The 12609-nt window shown below is 34.8% G+C and overlaps 1 protein-coding gene across 4 annotated transcripts in view; it reads right to left on the bottom strand.

Annotated features, from left to right (window-relative positions):
• The window catches only part of LOC104140945 (connector enhancer of kinase suppressor of ras 2), a 253111-nt gene that overhangs the window by 84916 nt on the left and 155586 nt on the right, over nt 1-12609 (bottom strand). For all 4 annotated transcript variants that reach the window (XM_068957202.1, XM_068957199.1, XM_068957200.1 and 1 more), the window contains one exon: nt 8907-9053. In XM_068957202.1, coding sequence (XP_068813303.1) covers nt 8907-9053 — 147 coding nt within the window. The remainder of the gene's footprint in view (nt 1-8906; nt 9054-12609) is intronic.

Raw genomic sequence — 12609 nt, 5'->3', positions numbered from 1 at the left:
ACTTGCACTGAGAGAAAGTATTCGGAACCATAATATTGTTTTCAGTAGAGGATTTATTGTTAACAGCGATAGAATACCATGATTTCTTTACAAAAATAGAATTCATATTCACCTGTTGTCTTACTTTTCACTGAAATCGTGGTTGTTTGTCACATTTGGATCATAGAGAGTAGTAGGTCCTATAGTGATTGGCAATGAAACATAAATTAAAATGTTCCATAGCACTGATACTGTACCTGGGTGGAATGGAATTCATACAAATATTGAGTTTCTGCACAACTATGTTTTATTAAACTGTACTAAACACACCTTCTGAGGAGGATTTGGTGGCTCAAGGAATTAGTAATACAATGTACAGTCTAAACTGTGACACTTTGTACTTTACTTTTAACTGCAGTCCCTAGTGAGTGTTGATTAAAGACAAATAATGGTTACTTCTCTTTTTATGTCCCTGCAATTGGTAACAGACAGAGGCACAGAACTAAAAACACTATCTGATAACTTGTTAGCATCAGAAAAGGACTAAGGACATGGATGCTGAACGTGAACTCTGAATTATCTTCGGACCCATTAAACAACCAAAAAAGTACCTTCTACAAGAAATTCTTAGGGAAATATTACTGTTCACAAGCCTCTACTTACAGTCTAAAGACATTAGTATCTCATTAAACAGAGTTGGAGTGGGAAGCCAAAGGCGGAAGATTAGAAGTAATAAGTTACCTATAATCTCTATGCTTTTATTTAGAATTTTTTCAGTTTTGTACAGTGGTATTATTACACTTACCTGTACACACACATATAAATACAGACACACACACATATAGATTTAGGATATGAAATTATGTGCACTAACTTGGCATTGGTAAAAAGACACTTTTATTGATCCAAAATAATTTAATATTAGGGGGAAAAAAGTCCTCAAAAAAACACAAGGTGAGAAGTAACAGAAAACTATATATTCTTCTTGAACGCACATGCAAATGGAAAACTACAGAGGCTGGCATATAACGTTATACTTGATAATCATATTTGAAAATTGCAAATATTATCATGATTGTTTCATTATTCTGCTTATGTTTAGCTATATAAATAACTGTTTTAAAAATACAGGTTTTATTTGCAATGTAAAAAGATAAAACCTACTTCAAGAAGACAGTAATCTTTACAGCTTGTCTTCTCATATTCATTCCAGAAAGTATTCCATACAATAATAAAACTAAAAATAAAAGTTAATGAAATCAGAATGAAGTAACAGCACTGAAATGATATATTAACAAAAACAAGGAAAAGATGAGGTTTATTTTAGCATATTTAAGTGTCTGAAATTTAAATCAACTACAGATATCACAGAAGAAACGCATGTTTGATAAAGGTACACAGTAGCTCTAATTACTGCATATGTATTCAATACATAGAAATATATTTTTATTTAGTATTACAGTTTAGATTATTTACATGAAAAATTCCCATTTGAATACGAAAATGTGTTTAAATAGATAAATCCTTTTTTTTTTAAACAAGGAAAGGAAAGGTAGAAGGAAAACAGTGATGTAGAAACCAGACTATGAAGATCAATTGTAAAACTTTTCTAAATATGACAAAACCTCTCTATCTTTTCGAGATAAATGCTGAAATTATTTTTATGCGATTCTACAAGCTCTAGCAATCTTAAGTACTAATAAAAGATGTTTTTTCATGAGAGTATCATTCTGCCTAGGGGCTCAAATTATACTCTTCTCTGCTTATTTTTAAGCCTCTTAAATGCTGATAGAGTGTTTTGGGTTTCTTTCCTCTGATCCATGTAAACAGTTAAGAAGTTAACACTAAAAAGAGGAATTATTGTGACTTACTTTCTCATACCTTGTTTGGAAATCATGGCCTACCCACCTTACGTACTGCATCAACTACTATATTTAGTATGTCACCATTATTTCAGCAGTTCCGGTGTTGCAGTAGTGGTAAAGAGGCTAAATGTAAGACATTCTAGTAATCCTCAGTTTACCTGCAGCTGGATACCCAGTTTTCCGTGTTAAAACATAAATTAGCATTATCACAGACCAGTGGAAACTCCATTTCAGAATCAGGAAAGAAATTACCTACACCAGGTCTCTTTACAATGGATGTATATTTAGCAGTTATCAAGGTTAGAGGTTAGTCAATGAAGTTGACAATAGGAAAAAAAAAGGGAGGGGGGCTTGGATAAGTAATACAACGAATCTATTTGCCTCAAAACAGGATAAATGATATCCATGTTATTCCTGATTTTTTTTTTTTTTTTAGCAAACCTTACATCAACATAATCTTTCCTGCTTCAGTTTAAGCTTATTACCTCTTGCCCTACCCATCAAAAAAGCTAGAAAAGACTTCATTGACTCTTCTTTAACCTTTTTTACATATGAATACTTCTAATTAATGCTATTGTGCTCTGGCTTTTCCCCAACAGATACACTGTCCAGAACTGTGTCTGGAGTTTACAGAAATGTGTGCTGTTTTAAGTTCTCCTTCGCCTTTCTAAGGATTGACCTTTCTAAGGAATGGCACTGCTTCATGATTGCTCTCCGACAAGCTGTCTTCCGCCTTCTCCCTCTCAATTTTTCCTTCAAGTGAAGAACGGCCCCCACTCTACCCTTTTATTTGCATTCTCTGTCTTCTCTATAAAAAAATTGGTCACCGGCGCTTTCCAAGAATTTGCTGGTCACTATGCCTTTGGACCAATGTTTGATTTTATTCCCTTCCCAATAGACGTACTTCATTCAATTAAACCACGTTGGGTAATTTTGCTAGCTGGTCACAAAAAGCCTTCTTTACCGATCTGGCATACTGATCTTTAATGAATAGCAACGAGTACCCGCTTTCTCCTCCCCTATCATCACTCAGGGAATTCCAGCAAACATAATTCTTCTATGATCTGGACCTTAGAGTGAAGGTATGCATCTCTGTTAAACAAAGCAATACCTTCTGCTTCTCTCCCATGCCAGTTCTTCCTCAACAATCCATACTATTTTGTACTGGTATTCCAGATAAGCGTTCCTCTACAGTCTTGGTTATGCTTACTATCATACAGTTCTGATCACATATTCTTCAGAATTCCTGTCTTATGCAGTGAGATATCTATAAGGTGTAAAAGATGGACCTATCACTCTTTTCTGTCCTCTAATCATATTATAAAGCAAGCTACTCTATCTAGATTTTAGGTCCAAACATATGTTTTTGCTGTTCATGCTGACCTGTGGGCCTCTGCCACATTTTCCTTTGCCCTCACTAATCATAGCTAAAAGTAGTCTTTGAGACTTCTCTTTCAAAGGAAGTTGGATCAAAGATTCAAAAGAGGTGAAGAAGGGAGAAAGGGTAAGAACAGAAAGACATGCACAGAGTGACTGCAAAAAAAACATTAGGAAACGAGGTTAAAAGCTGTGGAAATTGTTTATTTATTAACAATTTGGAATTGCAGTTACATGTAGGTGACTACATACAATTCTAATAATTTTTATTCTAATCAGGAGATATAAAATCTGCATAATTTCATTTACGTGATGAATTCCCAGGGCTTTAAATTGTACATATGCTTAAAAGAATTAAAGCTCAGGGCAGTCTGATTTAAGAATCTCTTTTAAATATTTACCTTTACATATTATACCATACATACTATCTAACATATTTATTTAGGAAGTCCTGTGCCAGGCTGCATCAGCTAAGGGGACTCACTCACAATATTTTAAATTTAGCTTTAATTTTAACATTGATTTTTTTCTATCCTATTCAGATCATAAACTCCTTAAAATACTTGGAATCAAATTTGATTTTATTTTTGAAAAATAATATTTTAATGGTGTTTTAATGCTGCTATTTTTGCCTCTTCTGTGTTATTAGACATGGAGTTTCAGTGGTTTTAAGCATATGCGAACAGCGCAGGGATCTTGTATTATTAAAATATTAGTAGCATTTAAGTATTATGCCCAATCCAAAGAACTAATTTTAATAAAGAGTAAATATCTTCATAATCAGGACTATCAACTGCTTTGATAAACAGACATCATCAATTCTTGAAGCCTTATATCTCAATTAAAATCAAATTACTTAGGGTGATTGTGTAGACCAAGTGTTTTTGTGTACAAATAGATGTTTGATAAAATACATGCAAATCCATGCATAGGAGAAAAAAATCTCAAGCAAATCCAAATTTGTTCATAAAGGACTGCTAAGAAGTGACACTGTAGGTATATGCTGTATGCTACTGATAATATTTAACAACAATAGCTACTTATCAGTAAAATAACATCAGTGATGATGCTTAACTACCAGAATAAAAATGAGAGACGAATGGTAAATTCAAACCTCATCAGAAATAAACAAACAATTGTTGGCCAAATGAAAAGAGTCAAACTGTTTCAGACACAGAATACGTTGCTGTGAATCTCAGTGTGTTTTACAAATACTGGGGGATAATTAAATATTGTAGCTATTTTAAAAGTGCTGTTTAAAACAACAAGTATATGACCTCAGTGGATCCTGCAAAGAACAGCAGGACAAGATGCAGGAAGCTGGAAAAGCCCAGTCATACAGCAACAAGAGGCTTGAACATGGACATCCCTTACCTTTTGAGGGGGTATGAAAGATTAAGGATGGGGTACTGAATCTCTGGTTTCTCCCTTGAAGGAATAAACTCAATCCCCAGAATTCCCCTGACGGGTGAATTCACACAAAACACACAGGTGTCACTCTTCTACACGGGTTGCCTGCGGTAAGGGAAAATGGGGCTTTGTAACTGCGTATCACCCTATAAACTCCTACAGATTGTGATTTTTGCCAGAATAAATTCATTGATGCCAGTGATAGATGACTAATTGCTTACTGGACAAGCTTCTGTCCAGAAAACGTAAGTGTTCAGCAATACAAATACTGCTCCTGAGTAAGAAACAGAACTGCTCTTATTGCGTCTTTCTCACGTACTGGTAAATTCGTATACCATGTGCTGTAAAACAGCAGGTACAATTACAGTTTTCAAATTTTGTGGATTTACAAATCTTTCTAACTTGAAATATATACCTTTTCTGATGTGTAAATATTAATTTCTGTCCTCAGAGTAAGAGGATACAATGACATACATATGAATAATGACAGAAGTCAGTAAAATCAGGAGTGACATTAGGATATAAAGGAAGTGACTGTTCATTGCCTTCTCTGATAAAAGACATTTAACAGAACAAAATACAACGTCCTTACTTGCTGTATTTCCTTTGTCTGAGGTGTTAGAAATCTTTCCTTGTCTGAAATAGTCTCCACTTAAATATTTCAATAAACGGGCAGCACATAATTTCAAACTTAAGTGTAAGCACTTCTATCAGGCTACCGTAGCTGAAGTATGAATTGAGAACTGACTTGAGGGGTATACACATCATTGACTTCTTTTTCCTTTCTTCACTCTACAAGCACCTGTTCTCATAACGTTACTGCTTTGTATGAACGATGAACGCTATATCTCTCTAAACTCATATGGTTTTCAAAATCTATTGAAATGAGACACTGAGCTAAAACTATTCCCCAGATACTTATAAAGTTTCTGAGAATAAATGTGTATTTCCTAATACGTAAGACTTATTATAAAACTGTCACTGTTCATGTAAGCTTTACGACTCACATCACCAACTAACAGATTCTGCATCTCACGTGAAATAATTTTAAAAAGGTGCTGGATCAAGTACTTATAACAAGAAAGATTATTGCCATTAGGTGAAAGATCCATTTTCTACTGGGTGGGAAGATAATCACAGAGTTCAAAAATGAAAACATTTTTCTATCAAGTAATGTCAGCTCAAGAGAAAATGAGAAACTGGCATGATTAAGATGTTTTCTAACTGAAAGACAACAGCAGGATGCAACCTCGTCATATAACAGTCTTCCGTTGTTACCTAAACATCAAGGGAAACTATTTATGGGAAAAGAATAGGATGATAAGCCCAAGAAATACATTCTGTAAGAAGGATTCACAGATTCTGTATCATCAGTAACTTCTTAATTAAACAACTTGGTATAATCTGTAACATAATTATTGTGGAAAAAAATTATTAATTATACTTATAAACGCATCTCAAACAGAAAGAGAAATCTTAACAACTTTTATTTAAAAAATTCCTGCTGAGTACCAGACTGAGTTAAACATTTCAGGCCCCTGAGTTTTAATTGTTAAATCCTCTTTCCTGTTTTCCTTCCCTAATTCCTATGTATTACTTTTGTATGAGAAACACACATTATAATACTGAAAGGTATGTCCTGCCTGCATCTTACATTTCAGTGTTTTATAAAATAATTTATGACATTCATAAAAAGTACTTATAAAATATTTCATGTAGCTATGTATACAAAAGCTTTCGCGTGAAAGCTTTTCTTTTTTTAAACAAAAACTTCAAACAACTCCATCAATGATTCCACATAACAAACAACTGCTGGTAAGGAAAGAGCATTTCCAGTCAGAAACCGATCAGAGATTTGCTGTTAAGACTTTAACAACACTAAGTCAGGATGAAAGAATTGATTTGCATGTGTACTATAGTTCATGGCGCATGTATATATATACACATATATCCAAATACGTTACCCTTTTTTTGCAACAGTCTGACATTTGCTGAATCATTTTCAGTTTGTGATACTTTAACTCAGATCTTATTCTACAAACTGCTGCTTAACTGCATTTGTGCAGCTGGTTAACTTTATCTAGCAGGAAACCTTCTACTTGTCTGTGCTGAATGTATTCTGCTTATTTCTGAGACTGTTCAAGACTGTCCTTTGAGGCTCAGTGAAAGCCAATCTAATCCATCATTGTTAAAAAAAACAAACAAAACACACCTCCAGAAAAGCAAATAAACAAAACCAGAAGCCTTCCTACCGATTCAGTGAATTAGGCCGATCTAGAGACTAACAAATGCCAAAGCCACACAGAGGAGAGGGCATTCTGCACCCAAGAACAGAGAGAGGGAAGTGAGATCATTGCTTTCCAGCAGCATCAAGCTGTTATGTCAGCTGTCCAGGAAACACAAGCTTTAGTATCATCTTGGAATTTAATTATATGCTAACTCCAAGTCACTAATGAAAATAATAAATAATATCAGATCCAGGTGAGACAACTGAAGGAAATGGATAAAATCAAAAACTGCATCCTGAAATTCATTTAGGTCTTAAGATTTGAGCTCACCTCTGTAGTATGAAGACTAAAGATGATGCTAAGAAGACTTAAGATTAAAGAAAGATGTTAAGACTAAAGATGCTAAAGACCAAAAGCTGATTTTCAACTTTTTATTTCAATACCTACTGTTAAGAAGCAACACGGCCACTGCTTTTTTATTTTCTGAAGTGATTTATATTTTTATTGAAATCTCTAACTACACTATTCTCCAGCATAGAAGAAATATCCTAGTAAAGATGAGTCTTAGGGCACCCTTTGACCCTCAGGGGTTCTTGCCTTCTGGATCATCAGGAAAGGACACATCACAAAACCAGAAACTATCGATACTTGTACAAAAACAGCTCAATGCACTTCAGTTATCTAGCTACCATGACAAAGAATGTCATGTTTTCCAGAATACGCTGTGCCATATACACCATACATATTGGGTTTCACACTGACAAAATTTTCTGAATTAGTGCTGCTCCTGAATTACAGTTCTTTAATGTATTAACATAAAGAAAGAATCTCTGTTGAAGCCCTCTTGTAAATGCAATTTCTATTTTGCTGTCCCTGGAAGCTCCATAGTAAATTCACAAATAGACACATAATCATCTAACTGGAGAGAAGAATGTTACTCCTGTGCCCTCATAAAAGTTTTGAAAAGTTTTCAGGATCCTCTAGGTCTCACCATGTAGCCTTTCCTCTCCCCCAAAAAGGTATTCATGATGAAAATTTTTCATTTTCACTGAAAAAAACGTCAGCACTCCTCAGCTGTAAGCTTTAAACAAACTGCTGAAGTGGAGCAGCTGTGTAGGATGAAGCCACTTTGAGGAATGAAAGATTCAGGAAGTGACAAGCAAGAAAGAAATTTGCCAGGATAGGACTGAAGGGTTTGTTTTGTTTTGTTTTCAAGTTATTCAGAAACACATTCATGCCTCTAGTGATCCAAATAAAACAACTCTGAAGTCTGAACATCATGAAAATACATAAACTCTTACAGAATGTTATACTGCATTAAAAGTAAACATGCATAATCACTAACTTAAAATTTGCCTTTAATAATGACATTTTGAGTTCAGTCTTTTTATGGTGAGTCAGTTTTTACTATGCATGTTGATGCTCTAGGAAGGACAAGCCTTGCTGTTCACAGTTGAATTTTTTGCTATCAACAGGTTTTCACACAGTAAGTATGCATAAAACATTAGAAGTTCTATTAGCATTGTCACCAAAAACTCATAAACTTGTGATCAAAAATATAGGAAACAAGCAGATTCTTACTCAAATTCAAAAAGATTGCCACTCAGTTACAAATTAGTAGTTTTGATAGGCTCTGAAAGACTGAAAATGTAGAGAGGCAATGTTCCCTTTCCTAGTCAAAGCAAGCAACCTAATCGTATCTTAGGCTTGCCTAGTTACTTTGTAATGCTATTTGTACACGTTCTTTCCTTCTACGGATTCCTTCGGTTTCCCACTTTATGAAGAATTAGAGGAAAACAACCTTATTATATAGTATAGCTATACTACACTACCATATAGTACTATATACTATAGCCACACAACCCTATTTCACATGAGCTTGGGGTGGTTTTTTTTTCTTCCTCTTTTATTCTCCCATTATTCTAAGTGCTACTGGACTCCTTAGAGGCTCCTATTCCTTCCACTGGAAGGAGTAATATTTCTAGTGTTGTATCTTTAATAGAATACGGGATTTACCATGACAACAGAGTTCCAACAGCCTTCTTACCTGAAGTGCAAGAGGCTTCCACCTCACGTTCTTCAGAAGGGCAGGAGCAGAAACGAGGGTATTCTGAGGGCGTTTCTTCAATGTTAAAATCACTCCATTTGGATCTTCTCGCAAAGCATTTACTAGGTTCTTTAACTGCCAGCCAACCTAAGGAAAAATTCCATAACTGAATTTTAAAAGCTTTCCGCTTAACTGTAAACGTGAGGGATGCCTTCTATTAACTGAAAAGGTCTATTGCAGCCTGCTCTTTGCAAACGTAATCAGTTTTTATGAACTGTATCTGATTACTTTTGTTGGACTGAAATGATACTGCTGATGCTAGATCACTTTTGTTACTGTTTTTAAGGAAGGCTTCTCAACAAAACAAGGCGTACGAGAACGCTCTCTCCCCTTTAACAATATGCAAGTTCACTGGACATTTTAATTTGAAATTTGAAAGCAGAACTGACACCTTAAAAAAGTTAGGATATGACAAGTACCATGAAGAATTTCAGCAACTGATTTTAGAAAGACCCCAGTTAGTACCCCCACTGAGAGAAAGGCAAGCAAACCTCGTATTTTGTACATTCCTGTTGACTGGCTTCCCATCCCACACGTACTTTGCTCCTGAACAGCCACTATACTAGTGTTTTTTTTTTTTTCTCCTTGATAGAGCTGTTATAAATGGAAAAGGAACGTGGGGGGGGAGGGCAGGGGAGCAGAACAGGGAATAAGAGCAGGAGGACATAGTGATGATCCAAAGGACAAAAAATTATGCCTCCCATTACAGGATTTACCAGTCCTACTTCTTTGAGAGCATCTTGCAAGACAGATTAAATTTTTATTTTATTCCTAATTTTACATAGATATCAGAAAAAAATAAAGAAATCTCATAACTTTATCATTTGACCATTACAGATAAATAGAAAAAACATTTCTCAAGACCTTAGAGGCAGAAATCTTTACATTTCTCTGCCTAATAAAGACCAACTGTCATGAAATAATTTCAGTCTAGATGCTTAATATTGTAATTGAAGTGCTCACTGTCGAGGAGAAAAAAAAAAAAAAAGACTATGACATAGCAGCATATGTAACAGTTTCAAGATCCTAACTAAAGGTATAATCTACTTGCATTACTCATACATCCCCTAGTAGGAGCTGAATAGTTTAAGTTACTATAAATTATAAACATAGACATGAAAAAGAACATCATTAATACTAAAAAGTTTTTTTTAATGTGCCTCTCACAGAAAGCTGCTTAGAAACATTTCTTAGTCTTCCTGATTTAAATATGAATTTGCCATTTTTCCATTTGAACTGTTCATATATTAAAACACAAAATGTATTTTTATGGTAAATTTGTTTATCAATGTTTATGTTATCCTCTTATCCTAAATGGCTGAAGAGGTTTTAAAACTGACTTAACATAAATAATGGTATGCAAAGATGTTTATGCCAGAATGAGTCTCTTGCACATTTAAGTGCTGCTGAACTTTTACCAATACTTCCACATGCACACAGAGAAAAATTTTCTAAAAAACATCAATTAGAACTGAAATTGAAATTCATAAAAAAATCACGTTTTTTTTTTCCAAAAAAAATCAACTAAAATCAATGGAACTACACTGGCTTAAATTAGAGAATAAATTTGGCTCAGCAGTGCCATAAGTTCAGCAGTGCTTCTTCCCTTCCTGTATACACTTGATATACTTGTTCACTCTGAAGAAAATAAGAAAATCATTATGAAATACTAAGTGAAAGGAATTATCATTAAAATTGATCAGCACAATTTCGTGAATAACTGTACTACTGAAGAAACTTGTTTAGTACTGCAGACCTCAAAAAACGTCTCCAATGCAATATCTGAATTTGTACAAATTGACAGAAATGTACTGCCACGCTCATTTGTTTAAAATTCACTTCTAAAGCTTGTATTTTTAAAAAATCAATATACTTGTGACATGATAATCAGATTTATACCACAAGTTTTGAAACATGGGTTTCTTCTAATTTTTTTACAATAGAAAAATGGTACGGCTAATGTAGACTCAGTCCTGGGTTGAAAATCTGAGTCTGTGGCCATGGGGCATACTCAGAAAACTAAAAATTTGTTTTTGAATAGTTACCACTGCTTTTCTTCTGCACTACAGCTATCTCCTCCATTTGTTATTATCAGGAAGTATGCCAATGATCCAGTTGGAGTAACTCAAGTTACAAGAGCAAGACTACATAGAAAGGAATCACTGGAAAAAGTAACCACTTGCAAGTGACAATGAAGTTACTGGTTCATATTCAGTTCTGACAAGCAGCAAAGCCTGCCTAAGTATTTATAGAGAGGACTTTGGTGGATTTTCTTAGACATGTATAATTGCATCTTTTCCTATTCACATGTAGTTTCTAGTTTTCCATTGAATGAAAGTAAATAGGAGGAGGATTCACTCAGCTTACCTTTTCTATATACTGTGTCATTTTTCAAACACTAATTAGTGATTGGGTTTTAATTTGAACACTGACGGTTACTTTCTATCCACAATTCTGCTAAACAAAGGAGTATGGATCCAATCAGAACAATACTTTGTGCGAAGAATTTTAATTTCTTTTTATTTAAAGAGAAGATGAGTTCCCAGCAGCTCTAGAAGTGCCTGTACTAGACTCTTCCCTCCACTTTCAGTTCCAAACATGGTGGATCTTTATAGTAGTAATAAACGTTCATAGTAAAGACCTGTCATCAGTATTACAGCTACCACAAGTTTAAAGTCTAGTGTCAAGCAGCTCTGTACCAAACAGGAATTAAAATGCTTTGTTCATATGGCATTTCTACAGATACAACCTTACAGAGGCTGAACTGCGGCAGCCTTAAATTGAAGGTTTCAGACTGAAGAGTTGCAAACATTTACTCCCATTATATTTACTATATTTTTTGGCTAAGTTTGACCTATCAGAGTTCACCATGACACTTTCATCAATGCTGCTCTTTTGAGCATACATGTGTACACAGGTAACATGTATTCTCACTACTACTTAAAAAAAGACTTAGGTGTTCAAAATTAGAGAGGCTCAGATGTGTGTGTTTGTGTATGTGCGTGCGTGCGTACACGCGTGAGAGAGCGGGCAAGGGAGAGCACGCGAGAGAGCACAAGCGAAGGAGGCATGGTTTATAATTACCTCCTCTTACAGGAAGATCTTATCTGATTTCAAAAAAAGTTGGAGGGTAGATAAAGGTAAGCTTGAAGGGATTTCAGTTCAAATTGTCTTGCAAGGATTGAAGAGAAGGTAAGGTGCACGCTGTAAGGTTCCGATGTACCTCCACCGTGGACCAAAGCCAGGGTTGCAAGCGTGAAGAGTGGGTAGTTTAAGGAAGGCTTGTATTTGTATTTGAACGTTAAGGCTTGGAAAGAACTGTTGTATGTGTAGTAATTCTAAAAAAGTATTTAAATAGCTTAAGTTCTTGCCATTTGTATTGAAAGTCTAAAAATGCACTGACCACAGGAATCCCGAAAACAGTAGCAAATTATAAACAGATCACAACCAAACAAATACAAAAACTAGCAGGGAGAAATGCCAAAAAGTGAATTACTTTTCATAAATAGTTTAAATTATAAGAATATGTTAATGTTTTGGATTTTTAAGCACGGAATATATCTGTGATTTATATACGTCAACTTCCATTCCATCCGAACTCTTTCAGTTTGTGCTTTGCTTATAAAACGTCAGAGGCTATTTT

This window comes from Struthio camelus, chromosome 11 (assembly GCF_040807025.1).
Source record: "Struthio camelus isolate bStrCam1 chromosome 11, bStrCam1.hap1, whole genome shotgun sequence".
Lineage (NCBI taxonomy): Eukaryota > Metazoa > Chordata > Aves > Struthioniformes > Struthionidae > Struthio > Struthio camelus.
Note: the sequence above shows the minus strand (reverse complement) of the source record. Positions and strands in the feature narration are given on the sequence as shown.